At 45.1% G+C, this 21462-nt stretch overlaps 1 protein-coding gene and 1 long non-coding RNA gene across 3 annotated transcripts in view; one reads left to right on the top strand and one right to left on the bottom strand.

The window, feature by feature from the left end:
- Positions 1-18598, bottom strand: part of LOC134933272 (uncharacterized) — a 250615-nt gene extending 232017 nt beyond the window's left edge. The window contains exon 1 of one of the 2 annotated variants that reach the window (XR_010179663.1): positions 18514-18598. This is a non-coding gene — a long non-coding RNA (uncharacterized LOC134933272). The remainder of the gene's footprint in view (positions 1-18513) is intronic. The other variant, XR_010179662.1, reaches the window with a different exon arrangement.
- The window catches only part of GLRA1 (glycine receptor alpha 1), a 358207-nt gene that overhangs the window by 288848 nt on the left and 47897 nt on the right, over positions 1-21462 (top strand). The window contains exons 4-7 of the mRNA XM_063928342.1: positions 13267-13490; positions 14230-14312; positions 16524-16661; positions 18458-18672. Coding sequence (XP_063784412.1) covers positions 13267-13490; positions 14230-14312; positions 16524-16661; positions 18458-18672 — 660 coding nt within the window. The remainder of the gene's footprint in view (positions 1-13266; positions 13491-14229; positions 14313-16523; positions 16662-18457; positions 18673-21462) is intronic.

The following is a 21462-nucleotide window of genomic DNA, read 5'->3' as shown; positions in this document are numbered from 1 at the left end:
CCTCCACCGACTGTCTCCATGTTTGTGTCTGAGAATCAAATTTATCCAGTCTCTTTGACAATAAAGCCACATTCGCATTCAGTGTACTCAGCATAGTCATCCAATCAGCAGTCGGCTGTGCCGACAGACACATACTTAAATCCTTTTCTGCAGCCCCCATAACTTCCTCCGGGGAGGAACACCCAGGCTCAGACATGTCGACACCTCGTGCCGACACACCCACACTCACACAGTCCACAAGCCCGGGGACAGACCCACAGAGAAGCCCTTAGGGAGAAACACAGAGAGAGTATGCCAGCTCACACCCCAGCGCCCATACACTAACACAAGCCAGTAATATGATCAGCGCTGTTAACATAAAATGAAAAAGCACCAAATTTATGTGCCACCCCGACCCCCCCCCCCCCCATTTTTCCTCCCCGTGTACTTACGGGAGCGTGGAGGTCCGGGCCAGCGTCTCTGCAGCACTGAAGAGATACAAGAAAATGGCGCTGGTGAGCAATGTGCGGCTAAGCCTCGCCCCCTTCCCGGCGCGCTGTAGCCCGCTATAATTTAAATCTGCAAACTGGCGGGGGTGACGGCGCGGCTCCGGGAACAAGCAGCTAGGCGAACCAAGTGATCGAACCCTCTGGAGTTAATGGTGTCCAGTAGCCTAAGAAGCAGAGCCCTTGAACTAAGCAGAAGTAGGTCTGACTTCTCTCCCCTCACTCCCACGATGCAGGGAGCCTGTAGCCAGCAGGTCTTCCTGAAAATAAAAAACCTAACAAAAGTCTTTCTAGAGAAACTCTGTAGAGCTCCCCTAGTGTGCGTCCAGTCACTCCTGGGCACAAAGTCTAACTGAGGTCTGGAGGAGGGGCATAGAGGGAGGAGCCAGTTCACTCCCAGTCAAAGTCTTTTTAGTGTGCCCAAGCTCCTGCGGATCCCGTCTATACCCCATGGTCCTTTTGGAGTCCCCAGCATCCTCTAGGACAGTGGTTCTCAAACTCGGTCCTCAGGACCCCACACAGGTCACGTTTTCCAGGTTACCTGGCAGGTGCACTGTGTATCACCATTTGTCACATTTTAAAAATCCACAGGTGACCTGGAAAACATGAACTGTGTGGGGTCCCGAGGGCAGGGTTTGAGAACCAGCACTCTAGACCACAGGTTCTCAAACTCGGTCCTCAGGACCCCACGCATGTGTTGCAGGTAACCCAGCAGGTGCACAGGTGTATTAATTACTCACTGACACATTGTAAAAGGTCCACAGGTGGAGCTAATTATTTCACTTGCGATTCTGTGACACCTGGAAAACATGCACTGTGTGGGGTCCTGAGGACCGAGTTTGAGAACCCCTGCTCTAGGACATAAGAGAAACCTTTTGAGAGATTTTAGGGTCACAGTCCAATCTAGAATTGCCTGAGCTTTAACTGGATCCAGATGAAGACTGTCCTCAGTAATGTAACCTAGGTATGACACTTCTAAAGGGCCCTACTCATTTGCCGAGGTGCCCGACGGCCGAAATGGCCGCCGAGCGACCCGGCGGCGGGGGGGCAGTGACGGGGGGAGTGAAGTTTCTTCACTCCCCCCGTCACACGGCTGCATTGAAGTGCAGGCAAATATGGACGAGATCGTCCATATTGGCCTGCATGCACAGCCGACGGGAGACCAGCGATGAACGAGCGCGGGGCCGCGCATCGTTCATCGCTGGAGTCTCCACACTGAAAGATATGAACGAGTTCTCGTTCATTTATGAACGAGATCGTTCATATCTTTCAGAAAATCGGCCAGTGTGTAGGGCCTATAAGACTTTAAAGACAAATTGCTCAAACCTGGCAAATGTTGAATGCCTATGGAGTATTTTCAATTACCCTCTATGAGTTTAATGATTGCAGCTATCCAATTATTCAGCGTTTTCCCCGTACGGTAAACACAAGTGTAATGTGTGCTAACTCATAGATTCCGCATAAAGGGGCTAATTCAGACCTGATCGCTGCTGTGCGTTTTCGCACAGCGGGCAATCAGGTCTGAACTGCGCATGCACCGCAGTGCACCAGCACATGCCAGAGATGCAATCGGCATCTCAGCCCAGCGATCGCTTCTGCCTGATTGACAGGCAGAGGCATTCGCTGGGCAGGAGGGGGCGGGCTGGAGTAGTTGGGCCGCCATTTTGGGGGCGCTGTCCGGGCAATGCAGGCGTGCCCGGACCATGCCCGTCCACCGTGCAATGCTTTTGTACCTGTGCGGGGGGTGGGGAGAACCAGACATGTGGGACGGACAAGCCCTGTGCTGGGTATCCCCCTCGCATGTCTGTGAAAGTGATCGTAGACGTGCTAAATTTAGCACAACTATGATCAAGTCTGAATTACCCCCAAAGTGCTGCAATCTATGGGTTTCCCTGCGTATTAAGGGCCTAATTCAGACCTGATCGCTGTGCTGCAAATTACACTGTCCTGCGATCAGATAGTCGCCATGCAGGGGGAGTAAAAATTCACCCCATGCAAGTGTGCGATTGCATGTGTACGCTGTGCAAAAATTCTCCTCAGTCAGCGGACAGCTGCAAAACTGTTCGCATCACACTCACCATCTAATGTTTTTCTCATTCTGTGCAGTCTGTGCATAGTTCAATACTTACTCCTCCAGTGAGAAGAAATCAGGTTGATCGGGTCTGAAGCTAACGTCACACACCCGCCCTGAAAACGCTTTGGAACGCCTGCGTTTTCCTGACACTCCCAGAAAATGGCCAGTTACCACCCCCAAACGTCCTCTTCCTGTCAATCACCTTGCGAACACCCGAGAGATCAAAATTTTCGCACCATCTTGTTGCTGTTTGGCGACACGCATTTGTATTGCGGTGCATATGCAGTAGCTCGATAATCGCCCGCTGTGCGAAAACGCACAGCAGCGATCAGGTCTGAATCGGGCCCTAAATCCCAGAGGGTACATTTACCGCAGATTCTTCCTCGCATCACCTGATAGTCCCCTGTGAATGGTCTCAAAGCTGACGATTCAGACAAGTTGGGCAGTAGAAGTACAAGACCCAATGTAACAGCGCATTAATCCTATAACGGACAATAAGCATCTTTAAAAACATCTATTTATTAGGCAGCAGGCACCTGTCAGAGAAAACAGGTCATGTTACCAAACATTAGACTCAATGGGGTAAATTTACTAAGATTCGTGTTTTCCCGTTTGAGGTCAAAGTTCAATCACGAATGACATCGAAAGTGTAAATATGCAACTTTTTGAATTGATTACGACTAATTTACTAAGCTGCCGTATTCTGCATTTTCGGGTTTTCCGATGTTGATGTCATTCGTTTTTTTTAGGCAGTGTTTTACGTGAGTGACTTGTAAAACACAGCCGACTTTAATACAATGAATCTCGGCCGGATCTGAGAGATCCGTGCTGGGCTTCATTGTGCACTTTGTTAAACAAAAAAATAAAGTTTAAATGTTAAAAAAAAATTGCGTGGGGTCCCCCCTCCTAAGGCAAACCAGCCTCTGGCTCTTTGAGCCGATCCTGGTTGCAGAAATATGGGGAAAAAATGGACAGGGGTTCCCCCATATTTAAGCAACCAGCATCGGGCTCTGCGCCTGGTCCTGGTTCCAAAAATACGGGGGACAAAAAGAGTAGGGGTCCCCCGTATTTTTGAAACCAGCACCGGGCTCCACTAGCTGGACAGATAATGCCACAGCCGGGGGTCACTTTTATACAGTGCCTTGTGGCCGTGGCATCAAATATCCAACTAGTCACCCCTGGCCGGGGTACCCTGGGGGAGTGGGGACCCCTTCAATCAAGGGGTCCCCCCCCCAGCCACCAAAGGGCCAGGGGTGAAGCCCGAGGCTGTCCCCCCCCATCCAATAGGCTGCGGATGGGGGGCTGATAGCCTTTGTGAAAAGTGATTGATATTGTTTTTAGTAGCAGTACTACAAGGCCCAGCAAGCCTCCCCCGCAAGCTGGTACTTGGAGAACCACAAGTACCAGCATGCGGCGGAAAAACGGGCCCGCTGGTACCTGTAGTACTACTACTAAAAAAGTACCCCAATAAAGACAACACACACACACCTTGAAAGTATAACTTTAATACATCCATCCACACCTCCATATACACATACTTACCTTATGTTCCCACGCAGGTCGGTCCTCTTCTCCAGTAGAATCCATGGTGTACCTGTAGAAAAAATTATACTCACATAATCCAGTGTTTTCGGCTCCTCAGTAAATCCTTTTGTAATCCACGTACTTGAAAAAATAAAAAAACGGATACCCGACCACGAACTGAAAGGGGACCCATGTTTTCACATGGGCCCCCTTTCCCCGAATGCCAGAAACCCACTCTGACTGATGTCTAAGTGGGTTTCTTCAGCCAATCAGGGAGCGCCACGTTGTAGCACCCTCCTGATCGGCTGTGTGCTCCTGTACTGTATGACAGGCGGCACACGGCAGTGTTACAATGTAGCGCCTATGCGCTCCATTGTAACCAATGGTGGGAACTTTCAGGTCAGTGGTGAGGTCACTTTCGGTCAACCGCTGACCTCAAAGTTCCCACCATTGGTTACAATGGAGCGCATAGGCGCTACATTGTAACACTGCCGTGTGCCGCCTGTCATACAGTACAGGAGCACACAGCCGATCAGGAGGGTGCTACAACGTGGCGCTCCCTGATTGGCTGAAGAAACCCACTTAGACATCAGTCAGAGTGGGTTTCTGGCATTCGGGAAAGGGGGCCCATGTGAAAACATGGATCCCCTTTCAGTTCGTGGTCGGGTATCCGTTTTTTTATTTTTTCAAGTACGTGGATTACAAAAGGATTTACAGAGGAGCCGAAAACACTGGATTATGCGAGTATAATTTTTTCTACAGGTACACCATGGATTCTACTGGAGAAGAGGACCGACCTTCGTGGGAACATAAGGTAAGTATGTGTATATGGAGGTGTGGATGGATGTATTAAAGTTATACTTTCAAGGTGTGTGTGTGTAATGTCTTTTTTGGGGTATTTTTTTAGTAGTAGTACTACAGGTACCAGCGGGCCCATTTTTCCGCCGCATGCTGGTACTTGTAGTTCTCCAAGTACCAGCTTGCGGGGGAGGCTTGCTGGGCCTTGTAGTACTGCTACTAAAAACAATATCAAACACTTATCACAAAGGCTATCAGCCCCCCATCCGCAGCCTATTGGATGGGGGGGGACAGCCTCGGGCTTCACCCCTGGCCCTTGGGTGGCTGGGGGGGGGGACCCCTTGATTGAAGGGGTCCCCACTCCCCCAGGGTACCCCGGCCAGGGGTGACTAGTTGGATATTTGATGCCACGGCCGCAAGGCACTGTATAAAAGTGACCCCCGGCTGTGGCATTATCTGTCCAGCTAGTGGAGCCCGGTGCTGGTTTCAAAAATACGGGGGACCCCTACTCTTTTTGTCCCCCGTATTTTTGGAACCAGGACCAGGCGCAGAGCCCGATGCTGGTTGCTTAAATATGGGGGAACCCCTGTCCATTTTTTCCCCATATTTCTGCAACCAGGATCGGCTCAAAGAGCCCGAGGCTGGTTTGCCTTAGGAGGGGGGACCCCACGCAATTTTTTTCCAGAAAATTTATAACATTTCCCCCCCCCCCCTTCCCACTGAAAAACATGCACGGATCTCATGGATCCGTGCATGCCTATACAAACACGGGATAAAAAAGCAGGTCTGTTTTTTTTTAGCACTTTTTCACGATTTGTATTTTAGCACGGCAGTGTTTGGCTATTGTCGGCAGTGTTTGTGTTTTTCACTTTTTAGTAAATTCCCGATTTCTAGCAAATTGCAGGCGTATTTGACCGATGGTGTATTGATTCGTGATTTTTTCCTAGGACTTCCAAAATATTACGAATGCCCTCATCACTGCCGTGATTTTTGCTTAGTAAATTACCGAGATGACACTTTGATGAAAAAACGGCATCTCGGTCAAAATCGGGACCTTAGTAAATATACCCCAGTGGATAACAACTTGTGCTTGCCCATATAGATATATCTCCAGACAACGGGCAGAAGTTAATACTTTTCAAGGAAATAAAATGTGAAGTAGAGCATATGGCTTTTAATGGAGTTGCATTCATTTGAATTTAACTCTTCAGTGGTAATGGACTATTACAAAATTAGAGATGTGCTGTTCGGTTGCCCTGAAATCCAAATCCACAGGACTTTTATGGATCCAAGTCGAACCAGAACTCAGTCCGGATCTACCCAGGAGATCTGATCTGAATCAAGTCCTATTTAGGAGCACCCTGCTGTTTGGAATTCGGATTTTAAATCCAAATTTTGGGTTTTGGATTGCAAAAATGACACGATTTTTGCTGTTTTCTTGGATTTTTGTCGATGTTTTTATCAATGATTGTCAAAGTTTTTATAGACTTTTAACCAAGCTAAAAACCGAATCAGAACCAAAACATTTGAGGGTGGTTTTGCCAAAACACGATGATGAATTAGAACCAAAACACGGTGGTCCGTGCAAATCTCTTTATTCTATGCAGATTTGTTAATTTTTATTACTTTCGATTACAATAACAGATAAACTCAGTCAACTGGACCAACACAACGGATCTGTAGAATATAAAGAGGAGCAAACACGACATACTCAGAGTTGATCGCAGCAGCAAATTTGTTAGCAGTTGGGCAAAACCATGGGGGTCATTCCGAGTTGTTCGCTCGTTGCCGATTTTCGCTATATTGCGATTAGTCGCTTACTGCGCATGCGCAAGGTTCTCAGAGCGCATGCGCTTAGTTATTTTACACAAAAGTTATGTATTTTACTCACGGCATAACGAGGATTTTTCATCGTTCTGGTGATCGTAGTGTGATTGACAGGAAGTGGGTGTTTCTGGGCGGAAACTGGCCGTTTTCTGGGCGTGTGCGAAAAAACGCTGGCGTTTCTGGGAAAAACGCGGGAGTGTCTGAAGAAACGGGGGAGTGTCTGTGCGAACGCTGGGTGTGTTTGTGACGTCAAACCAGGAACGAAACTGACTGAACTGATCGCAATGGCTGAGTAAATCTGGAGCTACTCAGAAACTGCTAAGAAATTTATATTTGCAATTCTGCTAATCTTTTGTTCGCAATTCCGCTAAGCTAAGATACACTCCCAGAGGGCGGCGGCTTAGCGTGTGCAATGCTGCTAAAAGCAGCTAGCGAGCGAACAACTCGGAATGAGGGCCCATGTGCACTGCAGGGGGGGGCGCAGATATAACATGTGCAGAGAGAGTTAGATTTGGGTGGGGTGTGTTCTAACTGAAATCTAAATTGCAGTGTAAAAATAAAGCAGCCAGTATTTACCCTGCACAGAAACAAAATAACCCACCCAAATCTAACTCTTTCTGCAAATGTTATATCTCCCACACCTGCAGTGCACATAGGTGGTCATTCCGAGTTGTTCGCTTGTTGCCGATTTTCGCAACGGAGCGATAAAGGCGAAAATGCGCATGCGCATGGTACGCAGTGCGCATGCGCTAAGTATTTTTGATCAAAACTTAGTAGATTTACTCACGTCCGAACTAAGAATTTTCATCGTTGAAGTGATCGGAGTGTGATTGACAGGAAGTGGGTGTTTCTGGGCGGAAACTGACCGTTATCAGGGAGTGTGCGGAAAAACGCAGGCGTGCCAGGATAAAACGCGGGAGTGTCTGGAGAAACGGGGGAGTGGCTGGCCGAACGCAGGGCGTGTTTGTGACGTCAAACCAGGAACGAAACGGGCTGAGCTGATCGCAGTGTAGGAGTAAGTCTCGAGCTACTCAGAAACTGCTAAGAAATTTCTATTCGCAATTCTGCTAATTCTCGCTCGCAATTCTGCTATGCTAAGATACACTCCCAGAGAGCGGCGGCCTAGCGTGTGCAATGCTGCTAAAATCTGCTAGCGAGCGAACAACTCGGAATGACCCCCATGGTTTTGCCCAACTGCTAACAAATTTGCTGCTGCGATCAACTCTGAATTACCCCCATAAGTCTGCTAGGAGGCGGAATTCTGCTAAGGTTGCATATCCCAAGTACTCTAAATCCTTCTGCTTTTCCTTTAAACACTGTCTGTAATGTATGCTCACAAATAAACACTCTTAGATCACATGTACTGAAAGTAACACTGAAGTAAAAGGTTTTAGGTTAGTTAATTAGATTAACGGTAGCCTCTTCTGCATTAATGGATCGCACCTCTATTTACAGAGTATTGAACCAAATCCTAATGAGAATGGAAGATAGGATAATCAAATTAACCCAATGCACTTGTGTGTCAATAATAGACTGATGTGTCAGCATTTTCATTCAGCGTTGAAGGAAGGTGACTAAAGGAATTAGAAACATAGCTTTTCACATAGAAAAATCCACATTACATCGGCCTGCTGCCAGAGAAGTCTCAAAACTTCTGTCTTTTTGTGCTCTGTGATCATGTTTCTAATGCGTTAAGCTGCACTACCACCTAAGTGGTCAAATATTGTATTTTGACTATTTAAAATGGCTGCATAACGGACTGTGTGAACAGGCAGACCTGTTATTGCCTCTGATTGGGCCTCCGTCGCATCACACACATGTGACATGAAAGCTGGGGCTGTGAGTCAAACCTATGTGCAGCCCTGGTGAAAATGGCTACACGTTAGCAGCCCCCAGGGTTCTGGGGAGGGGACGGATCATATCAGTCATAAGAGGTGTAATTGATAGGATATGGGGGGTCATTCCGAGTTAATCGCTAGCTGCATTTGTTCGCAGCGATCAGGCTAAAAAAACTGCAATTCTGCGCATGCATATGCGGCGCAATGCGCACGCGTGACGTACGGGCACAACGAACAATGCAGTTTCGCACTGGGTCTAGCGATGCATTTCAGTCGCACTGGTTGCCACAGAGTGATTGACATGAAGTGGGCGTTTCTGGATGGCAACTGACCGTTTTCAGGGAGTGTTTGGAAAAACGCAGGCATGCCAGGGAAAACGCAGGCATGGATGGGCGAACGCTGGGCGGGTGTGTGACGTCAAATCCGGAACTGAATAGTCTGAAGTGATCGCAATCATTCGCACTTCTGCTAAGCTAAAATACACTCCCAGTGGGCGGCAGCATAGCGTTTTCACGGCTGCTAAAAACTGCTAGCGAGCGATCAACTCGGGATGACCCCCATGGTGTGTTCTGTGCCTGTCTCCTTCTACATAGCAGTCTATGGGCGTTAATCCCATAGACTGTTAATCCCCTAGTGCCAAGAGTCACTCGGAGGCGGAGCTATGTCATGTAATCCCCTGCTCCTCCATCTTTGAGTGAGTGAGATAGAGAGACAGAGTCCTGGTGTGTGCAAGCGTGCAGAGCTGAGACCGGGAGTGGATCTCAGCTACAGAGACTCACAGCGTTCCATTGCATGTATCGCGGCTCCAGAGCTGACGCTGAGCCAGGCACCGCATCTTCTCTACAGCGGGAGTCAGACTGCATGGCTGTGCAGTAGTCCGTCCCTCACCACCGGAGACAACTCCTGATAAGTACCGCTACAACTGCTGTTACCTTGTATGATATAAGGGCCCCTAATTGCCTATATCAGTATCACATCTGAGTCACCTGTGTTCACTGAATAAACCTGCATTACTGTTTAAGTCATTAAGTGTGTGGACTGACGTCACTGCACCAGGCAATCCAATACACTCTGCAAACAGTAATGACTGTTGTCGATATTAGGTCTCAATTGAATTTGATGCATACCACCCAACTTTTGTATAGGGTAGATGGGAACTTTTGGTTGCTTGGAAGGTGTGTGCCCAGAAAAGAAGGTGTGGCCTTGCAACAAGACTGCGTGGCCTTGAGGGAAATGCGGTAACTGCAAGTTAATAACCTTGTCACTCTCTCCTCTGAATGGACGACAATGGCATGGCATCCATTCCATGCATGCTCTGCTAACCAAAGTAGAGGGTGAGAAGGGGGCCATGATTGGACAATGGGACAGTGTCTAAAAAGCGGAAATGTTCTGCCAAAATCAGGATGGTTGGGAGGTATGTGCGATGTATCCAGGACATACATGAAAGCAATAGCTGTCTCTCAATGTATTTCTTTCTTACTTTATGACATATATGCCCATTCTCCCGCACCATCGGTTCACCCCCAGTCGCATAAGAAAGGGTAGTGATGAAACTACAGATGGTATCATCGAGGTCCCATCACCAGCTATACAAAGCCAGGAATCCTGAAAAAATGTCGCAGGGGGAGGAGCTGTGATTATGTGATTCACAGTGCTCCATCCCCATCCCGCCCACCTGAACTGTCTTCTCCTGGTAACTTCTGGAGGGGATATTGATAAAGTTGGTAGCATGCTTTATAAATAAATGTAATTTAGAATAATAGGATATTATGGAAATGGATGGACATTTCTATATGCTTTCTTGCATAAGCTAGCCATTGCACATAAGCCTCTACTGCACGCCACCATAGGAACCTGATGGACCTGGTGGCTGTAAATCCCACAGCGCTTCTCTTGCAAGCACTCCTGTCTTGTCTACTTATCCTTTTTGTGATGATTTATAGGTCTTGAATTGTAAGTAATGACTATTGAACGTTCTTGAAGGTATCACCTAAATTCTGCGGTGCTTTTCAAAATGTACTATAGGGTAGGAATAAGCAATATTTTTATGTGTTATTTATATCTCTTATATTCCCTAGTATTATCCTAATAATATATTCATTGGGAATTCCATGTATTGACCTTGAATTTTCCTAAGTAAATAAATCACATTGTCCCACAGGCACTGCATCTGTTGTAGTCTGCCCTTGTAGAGTCACGTTGACGGGTTAATGCTATACAGTTTCAACCGTAAGCAACAATTTTCTGACATGAATGAGTTATAGGAAGAATTACAAGCACGGTCCCGTGGAAACTAAGATGTTTAATACCACATTGGGATGAGAACATTACATCACTATTTTTGCCTCTAGTCTCTACAACCATTAAATCAAAACTAGAAGCTTTATTTTCCCTTCACTGGTTACATTAAAGGGTCACAACTGTTGGGGTTATCACCTTTGCCTGAGGAAGACAGGGCCATAACAAGGTTGGTGTGCCTGGTGCTGCCACACAGAGAGCAGAAAGCCCTGGGGGCGGATCCAACCATAGTTGTGATTTCTATTTTATGGGCACCTGCTGCATTGTATGTTGCTAGCGGTGCGCCTGGCAACAGGAGGTGAGGAGTTAAAGCAAGAAGGAAAGAGGAGCGGGTGGCAGTGAGTGATGTGAGAGTGGCTGCTGCACCTGCAGCACCTTCCGGGCTTACAGGCAGCTGCTACAGATGGGTCAGATATAGGAGGATTGCTCCGTCTCCTACACCCAACTTGGCTGTTGCAGCTGCCTGTCAGCCTGGAAGGTGCTGCAGTCTCAACACCTTACTGTATGGCAAATTAATGTGAAAGGGGCAATACTGTGTGTGGCATAATGTTTAAGGGGCAATATGAATTGGGACGGGGGTATTCACAGCGATCACCTCCAGTATAGGTGTGGCCAACAATGGCTCTGCCATTGATTGTCAATGGTTTTAAACCATCAATCAGAAACCATTGATCGTGAGCAATTTTGAATTTGTGCTAAAAACATTTGTGTTTAATCATTGTGCTCAGCCGTCAATATTATACCATTGGTGGCTGATCATCCATGGTGAAAACTCACCATCAACCTTTGGACATCAATGATTGCTAACCATCGATGGTCAATTGTCCAGCCCTAATCCAGTAACACACACCTTCTCCAGATTAGCACCCTCTCCTTCCTGGTGCTGAGATCACAGTGATGCTCAGTGAGTGAGAAGACAGAGCCAGCTGAAAGGTCGGCCCCGGCAAGGAGATGAGGCACCAAGGAGGAGACTTAAGGCGCTAATCTGTAGAAGGTGTGTGTGTTACAGAGATCTACTACAGTCACTACACGGTGCGCTCCCAGTCTGTAACATGACTCCAGCTCTTCAACTGCAGCTGGATCTGGGAGAGAACTGGACAATGTACCGTTGACCAGAAATGCCTCTTCAGAGTGCCAATATGTGAATAAGGTAAGTGAAGGATAGCAGGGGGGGTGGAAGGAGAAGGATATCAGGAGGAGAAGGAAAGCGGAGGTGGGAAAGGATAGCAGGTAGGACCAGAGGGGATGGTAAAGAGGACAGGAGTAATGAGATGGATGGCAGAAAGGCCAGGAAGAGGGAGATGGATAGTAGATAGACAATGGAGAAGAATGATGGCAATCCTGAGATTAAGCCTGGGATTTTGAGATTTTAGCCAAGTAATCCCAAAAACCCAGAATGACAATATTATTTTGGGGATGTAGTTGGAATCCCGACAGTCAAAATACCGACACCAGAATCCCGACCGCCAGAATGCCGGCAGTGCCTCCACAGCTATCCCCACTCCTGGGTGTCCATGGCACCCGTGGCGTGGGAACAGAACCTATGGTGAGCAAAGCGAGCCACCGAGCATGCAGCATGGCGAGCGTAGTGAGCCCACCAGGGGCTTCGTTCCACCTGCCCCCCTTCCAGCATTCTGAAGGTCGTGATTCCGTCGTCGGTATTTTGACCGCCAGAATTTCGACCACCAGAATCCCGTACACAACCCATATTTTGGGTTTGGAATCCTTAATTGCAATACATTGTAAAGCTGAAATACCACATAGGGAACGACAAAATAACATAGCTCTACCACCTTCCCTAACCATATCCCTCAGATCCCAACCATTTGCCCCAAGCATCCCCATTTAGCAGCCATTTTAAATTGGTGAACAAAACACTTTAGGTGATATTGCAGCTTTAAGATAACCAAAGTTTCCCCATTTAGCCAGTCCCAACAATTAGTCAGAATCGTAACACAATTATTGCTATGTTTTTTTAAATGTACCGAGTGTTTTGAGGCAAATATTGGCAAACAGATATTTTGTGAGCTGAACCAATGCTGATGAGAATTTAGCCTATTAACTCACCAACCAGTGACATCACCGAGGCACAATGAAATAAATGTGACCATGATTGATAAGAAGTGGTTGCAGTGCCATAACTAAATTAATGGGTCTAGACCAGAGGTTCTCAAATGCAGTCCTCAAGGCACCTCAACGGTCCAGGTTTTTAGGTATAGCCATGGCCCAGCACAGATGGTTACATCAAATTGACTGAGGTGCTAATTAAGTCACCTCTGGTCAAGCAAGGATAAATTTAAAACATGGACTGTTGAGTTGCCTTGAGGCAGGCATTTGAGAACCTCTGGTCTAGACAAAAGCTTCATAGTGATGTTGCAGGGTACTTTATTAAATGTGTTTTCTTTCTATCCTTTTATTTTAGGATTATAGACTGAACATTTTCCTCCGTCAGCAGTGGAATGACCCTCGCTTGGCTTACAGTGAATACCCAGATGACTCCCTGGATTTGGACCCATCTATGTTAGACTCCATTTGGAAACCTGATCTTTTCTTTGCCAATGAAAAAGGGGCAAATTTCCATGAAATCACCACAGACAATAAACTGCTCAGAATCTTTAAAAATGGCAATGTCCTTTATAGCATTCGGTAAGTTGAAATACTACTGAGAAAGCAGAAATGTCCATATTTCCTGGAGCCTGTGCAAATTCATATCTCTGTGAAAGTGGGTGGGACTTACACACTGACTGACAAACCATTTAAGCACAAGTGACAAGTGCTCATGGGGACATTATAGCAGTAATCTCCCTACAGGTAATCAGTGTTGGACTGGCCCGCAGGGCCACAGTGGAACTCCCCGGTGGGCCCCACTAGCCTGGGTGCCCACCTTCTCCTCTAAGGATCAGGTTGCAGACTATGCACTTGATATACACATTATACATATGCTACCTTATACTGCACAGGACCAGGGACAGACTGACCCACAGAGTTACAGAGGAATCCCTGATAGGCCCCTCTGCCTGAAGGCTCATCCCCTCCTCTATGGATCTGGTTCCAGACTGTGCACTTGAATTATATTATACATATGTCACATTATACTGCACCAGACTATGGTGTATTTTTACAGTGCCTTGTTGTCGTTAATCTGGTACATTATCATGCATGGACTAGCAGTATTTACTATATATATTAATCAAGAGGTCCAGACCATGTACTCTTTAATGGTTAGCCAAGCCTCTATGGTCATTGGCCATACCCCTAAACATGGGCCCCTACAACTGCATTCCTGCGGTGGGCACTTCATACCCCAGTCCAACACAGCATGTAATCATTAATATTCTTGTAAAGCAAAACAAGCAGATAAAATCAGTGAATGGTTTTCTTGTAGGTTGACCCTGACTTTGGCTTGTCCCATGGATCTGAAAAATTTTCCGATGGATGTTCAAACTTGTATCATGCAATTGGAGAGCTGTAAGTTGGTGGGAACTAATGTTACTTAAGAAAAACAATAACTGTAAAAACACATGAAACATGGAAGAAAACAGCCATATATATTATGAAATAGTCCCACTTAGCTTCTAAATAAGTTGGTAATGGCACTGTTTAAAAAACCTTTTTGCTAGCCAGGCATTGTTGGCATAACGATTAGATCGTCATCGGTGGCCAATCTGGTCTGATGAGTAAATGGATAAATTTGTAATTGGCTAGATTTGTTTTTTTTTCAGTGGGCAGCTCAAGAGATCGAAACATAAGAGGCACAATTTGCCTGTTCCTATGTAGAATAATGGGCAATTGTGCAGCCCTAGAACCAATTTTTAATTGGCAAAGTTATCATTTTTTGGGTCTATACACATTCATATTCATGAGTTTTCCATACAAATTAACACATTTTATTATGTACAGTATGTGCACAGTATATTATTGTCAAGCTAAGGTATACATGGTCCATGCAATTAAATCTATTTATAAATACTTACTATAGAGCAGTAAACAATATATTGTACACATTACATACATAATAATCTGCAAAATACACATATTTGGTTGATGGTTTTATTGTTGACTAGCTGTTCTACCTGTTCTTCGCACAGGAGTTTCAGATTTTCACGGTTGTAATATAAATTAGTGTTAAAAATTTGGTAAATCTTTAGAGATGTAAATTTGAGAAGTAAATATTAATCCATGGTTCTTGGCGTTCACGTAACGCAAGCCACGCACCGGTAATGATGTAATTATGTCAACCCCCTGCTCATCCCCTTAGGAAAGGTTAGTTAAAATTCTTATTACGTAGTTTTCCTATTTCCCACCTGAAGAATACCTATATTACATTTCATCTTCCTAACATATCGGGTAGTAAAAGAATCAGTGATGAGTCAGTCAGTCAGTGAGTGAGGACTTTTGCATTTATATATATATATATATATATATATATACAGTAGATGAGAACATAAGGTTGCCTTAAGGGCCCTACACATTTAACGATCTGCCGCCGAGCTGCCCGACTGCGGATACGGGCGACCCGGCTGCGGCTCCATAGACGTGCAGGCAAATATGGACGAGATCGTCCATATTGGCCTGCATGCACAGCCGACGGGGCACCAGCGATGAACGAACGCGGGGCCACGCATCGTTCATCGCTTGTGCCTCCAAACTGAAAGATATGAACGGTATCTCATTCAATAATGAACGAGATCGTTCATATCTTTCAGTCAGATCGACCAGTTACTCTTCTGCCAAAAATGTAATATTTATGAAGGACGTTTTTAAGGGGACAGGGCTAGATTAACAATGGGGTGGATGGGCCTCCACATAACAATAGGCCCATCATCATGACAGCATAATGATGGCCAGCTGGCCACATGGTTGCCATAAATCATAGCTATTAAAGGGTAGCGGGGAGTATACTCCCACATGGCACCGGATACACCCACACAGCACTGGTCATACCTTCTTCACTTTTCACTTTAGACCTCTGATCATTATCATCCCCTGGCCCATTTGGCCCTTAATTTGACCCTCCTTAGGATCCACTATACATATGCTAAGAAGATATCTGAAATGTTGCACCTGACATCAACACAAGAACTCTGTACCAAGACCTTTACAGCATTTGTGCTTTTTTTTTTTTTTTTATATATATGATGTTTGTATAATGTCTGGCTATGTTTACAGTAGAAGGGCACTTAATCATCCTTATCTCTTGGACATCACTATTGTTTAACACATATGTAGAATATTGTCCATATGATCCAATCAATAAATGACTATTACAGTCTTATGTGGCGGGTCAGTTGTATAGATTTTCTGGGAATGCAGACCTCCATACCCCACCACTTCTGAGTTAACCAAGCCTACAATGGTATCAATCAATCAATCAATCAAGCCATAGGCGGCAGCTACACCATCTTTGACAAGCCGTCCATTTACAGTTTGGAGAGGATTACTGGATGCTTAGGTGATTTTATTCACAAAGGTTTATGACCCATACCTCATTTGACATCCAGAAGGCAAATCATGCAGCATTTATTAATCAGGTTTAAATTATTTGCACAGAATATCTTATGCCCATTTTGTGAGAATACATTTCCTACAAAGCATTCATGTTTCTCAGCAAAAAATATTCAAAAACAAAATAATGTATGATCTGTTTGGACGGCCCTGACACCCGGTTTCTCCATACAGTTGGTTACACAATGAATGATCTGATATTTGAGTGGGAGGAGGTGGGTGCCGTGCAGGTGGCTGAAGGCCTCACCTTGCCACAGTTTATCTTGAAAGAGGAGAAGGATCTGAGGTACTGCACCAAGCACTACAACACAGGTGAGTATTTCTTGTAATCGCCTTCCTCTGACCGCATTGGCTAGGTCTGTTAGGTAGAACTGCATTGACTTATTTAAATCAGTGAGACTAACTATTGCATTCCCAACGTTGTTCATCTTATCCCTCAAATAAGTCTCAGGGAGAGAGATAATAAGTGCGAATTTCCTTGCAAATCGCTCTACTGTGTCTAAAGTGCCAACCAGAGGCATAACCAGAACTTTGTGGCCCATAGCAACATATTGAAGGGGTCCATGTCCTAGTGATTCTTGAGATACACCACTCCACAACAGTTATTAATTGTATAACCCATAATAGTACCCCTTGTTCATTTTCTGAACCATAGTAGTACAATAGTTAATATTATGCTCCATAGTAGTGCCCTAGTTTATTTTATGAACCATCATAGTTCCCTAGTTCACATATGTCACATTGTAGGGCTGCCAGTACACATTGGGGGTAATTCCAAGTTGATCGCAGCAGGAATTTTGTTAGCAATTGGGCAAAACCATGTGCACTGCAGGGGAGGCAGATTTAACATGTGCAGAGAGAGTTAGATTTGGGTGGGGTGTGTTCAATCTGCAATCTAATTTGCAGTGTAAAAATAAAGCAGCCAGTATTTACCCTGCACAGAAACAAAATAATCCACCCAAATCTAACTCTCTCTGCAAATATTATATCTGCACCCCCTGCAGTGCACATGGTTTTGCCCAATTGCTAACAAACTTGCTGCTGCGATCAACTCAGAATTACCCCCATTATGCAGTACAGTGTCCACAATACACATTATGGCATACAGTGTCCCCTGTTCATATTATGCTACAATAAAGTGCACCATGTTCATACTGTGCCACATTACAGTGCACTCCAGTTTAAGTTATGACACGCTACACAGTGCCCCAGTGCCAGTGCCACACTATAGTGCCTACATTTCATACTGTGCCACATTACAGTGCTTCTGTTGTTATAATGCAACAGTACAGTGCCCTCCACATTACAATGAGCAGATCAGATTATGACATATTACAGTACCCTCCAATTCATACTGTGCCACATTACAGTGGAATCCTGTTCGAATTATGCCACATTGAAGTGCCCCTTACCATTATAACATCTAACACCTCTCACTAAAAATGTAATGTCACACAATTCCAACTGGGCAATGGATCAGACCCAGTTGCTTAGCATGCAAATCTGGAAAATTGGTATGCAACTTTATAACCTGGGTCCAGGACCCCTAAGCATTTGGGCTCCACAGTAATGGCACCCCTTGCACCCACTATAGTTACACCCATGGTGCCAACACCAATTAGTACCACGGCATGGCAACTTGCACTTAATTGGATCTTGCCCTTAGTTTATTAGGGACCCATTGCAAGGGCTCTAAATAAGTTAGAATTATTAGATAGAAGGGGAGGTGTTTCAAAGCTTGCAGAAAGATAAAGTGGATAGAGATAAAGTACCAATCAGCTTCTAACTGCTATTTTACAGGCTGTGTTTGAAAAATTAGTTAAGAGCTGATTGGTTGGTACTTTATCTCTCTCCAAGCTTTGATACATCTCCCCCAGATTCTTAACTCACCTCCATGTATTGCTTTGTCTATAATAAATTATAATACAAAATAATGACTAAAAGGACATGAAACAGAAAAAGGACACTTATTACGCCGAGCAGAACAACATTGGAAATTATGATGGACCATAAAATCCTATTTCTATTAACAGACATGTAAGTCTTTTGGGGGCCAAAGGATCTCTGAAACAAGGTATTAACTAGCTTCATTACCTTTCACATCCTAGGAAAATTTACGTGCATTGAAGCTCGTTTCCACTTGGAGAGACAGATGGGTTATTACCTGATCCAGATGTACATTCCCAGCTTGCTTATTGTCATCCTTTCCTGGGTGTCTTTCTGGATCAACATGGATGCGGCACCTGCCAGAGTTGGCCTGGGCATTACTACTGTGCTGACCATGACCACCCAGAGCTCTGGATCTCGAGCATCTCTACCAAAGGTTTGTAGAACAGAAACTCCTGTAAAAAGATAACAGTGAATCTGTAGAATACTATTCTGGTTACATTTGAGCATTTACCATATTGCCTAATTATCCACTCCATGTGTAATATAATATATTAATGGGGATATTTAATTAAGTGCCGTTATTTCGACTGGGCGAAAAAACGGCACTATTTCAACACAGGGTATTTAATTGCAGGCATTTTCGTCTGTTTTTTAATCCATTTTCGCCCATGCCGTTTCACTTTTATTTTGTCGAATCGGCATTGGCGAAAATTGTGGCAAAAAACCATTCGCAAATTTGCCAAAGCACGTGTATCGGCGGTGAATTCACGTGGTCCAGTCGAAAAAACTACACGGGCATTGAATATTTTGAATGTAAATTCGACCTAAAAATGGGCGAAATGTGCAGTTTTTTCGACTGGTCGTTCTGCCACATCTGTGTTTTTCTAAGCACTCCCTGAAAACGGTCAGTTGTCACCCAGAAACGCCCACTTCATGTCAATCTTCCTGCGTTCGGCCGTGCGACTGAAATGTGCGTTAGACTCTGTGCAAAACCACGATGCTCATTGTACCCGTACCCGTGCGGTGCATACGCATGCACAGAAATGCCAATTTTTAGCCTGATCGCTGCGCTGCGAACAACGGCAGCTAGCGATCAACTCGGAATGACCCCCTATGTGCAGTTTGTAAACCGTGGGACATGCTAAAAGCCAAAATGTACAAAAGACCAAACAATTTTAAAGAGCCAGTGCTGGAAGCACAATCCTAAATTGGGACTACACACATAGAGAGTGCTAGTTCAATGCTGGGTAGCACTAGCCATGTCCTGACCACCCTGTATGTTAGGTACCAGGAAAAAATGGTTAAGTATAGTGCAGCTACTTGTGGCACTGCAAGTACCAGCATACACAGCAATATTCAGGCTACAATAAATAATAAAGAATATTGGCCACAATAAAACAGATAGGCTTTCTGTGATTGGCTGAGTGGTATACAAGACTGCTCTTGATTGGCTGCCCAAATGTTAGCTATCTAAGTGCTTCTCATGAGCAGACCATTGCTTCAATAGGGGTTTTCTTCCTCTAACATATTAATGACCTTATTCCCATATGGATTACATTGAATTTAGAGAGAATGAGGGTATCATATAAGTATTTATTGTAGGCACAGTTTTGTTTTGTTTTACATGGTGACCAAAGGAATAATAATTTATTGGGTCATGAATATTTTATCCTAAAATCTTTCACTTACAGTAGTTTCTCTTTCCACTATAGCAAAAGTCATTCCACTCGTCAAAATCATTCTAATTGTTCTCTTTCATGTCATTCTTATTTCAGTCGCCATCATTCATTGCATCCTTTCACATGTTGTGAACACTGGTGGTTTATACCTTCTTTCAGTAAGGAAACAAAGGTACATAAGGATCTGTTTTCTTCCAAGCTTTAGCTAAGGCAAGTCTAGAGAACTTTATGGCTTAGGCAGTTATACAATAGCGTTAAAGAGCTCACCCAGTGGTGGAACTGTCATGTCTGTAGCCAAAAACTGGTCCCAGAAGTGAGGGGGACCCATAATGCTGAACAAAACATAGCAGAGACTTTTTTTGAGCCGCTCATTCTGTTTCGAGGAACGCAGCTAGGAACCCACCAGGCTAGAGAGGTATTGCTTGACCCTTACCCATACTTTGCTTTGGCAATGCACAGTTCCAGCCCTTAGCTTAAAAATCAAAAAAAGGCCAGTAGTGCTATCCATATTAGGTAGGATACTTAGCTTGAGTCCTGTTTGGAGAAAGAGCGCTATACAAATAAAAATATTATTCTTATTATTACTTTCAAAAAGCACAAATGTATATGTTTATTTTAGGGCAAAGCTACTAAGTAGATGAGGAAGGATGAAAGGTGACTCTTATGCAAGTGTTACAGCACCCAATAGCAGTTACAGAGAATATTTATGTGGCCTTCAGCATGATTCAATAACTTGTAGAACTCAGAATGTTTTGTATCATTACTATTATTACTAGTTGTTGTAGTAGCAGTAGTAGTATATTTCTCTTACGTCCTAGAGGATACTGGGGTCCATTTAGTACCATGGGTATAGATAGGTCCACTAGGAGCCATGGGCACTTTAAGAATTTGATACTGTGGGCTGGCTCCTACCTCTATGCCTTTCGTACCAGACTCAGTTTAGAAAATGTGCCCGGAGGAGCCGGTCACACTGAAGGAAGCTCCTGAAGAGTTTTCTGCATTTATTTTATATGTTTGTTATTTTCAGGCAGGGCTGGATGGCACCAGCCTGCCTGCGTCGTAGGACTTAAGGGGGGGAACGACCCAACCTCTTGAAGGGTTAATGGTCCCGATCCCCGCTGACAGGACACTGAGCTCCTGAGGGACCAATTCGCAAGCCCTTTATCGCGAGCGTACATTCCCGCAGCATGCCGCCACCCCTAACAGAGCCAGAAGATTGAAGAGTGGTGAGTACTGAGCCGGCGTCCCGGCTAGCGGGGCGCCGGCCATTATGGCGGCATGAAGGTACGGAAACGCACGGCTGCTAAACGTGGCAGAATGCGTCTCCGGACACAGTACACAACTGCGTCCCCATACACTGTACACAGTACCCATACTGGTACAACAACCTTAAAACGGTTTTCTCCATTTTAAGCACCAGATTTCTCAGCCAGTAGAAAAAAAGCGAGAAGACCGAGCACCATTGAAGGGGCGGGGCTTCACTATGAGAGGATCCAGCAGCTCACCAGCACCATTTTCCCTCTGCAGTGGACACAGACGCTGAC

This window comes from Pseudophryne corroboree, chromosome 6, assembly GCF_028390025.1.
Source record: "Pseudophryne corroboree isolate aPseCor3 chromosome 6, aPseCor3.hap2, whole genome shotgun sequence".
NCBI lineage: Eukaryota > Metazoa > Chordata > Amphibia > Anura > Myobatrachidae > Pseudophryne > Pseudophryne corroboree.
Note: the sequence above shows the minus strand (reverse complement) of the source record. Positions and strands in the feature narration are given on the sequence as shown.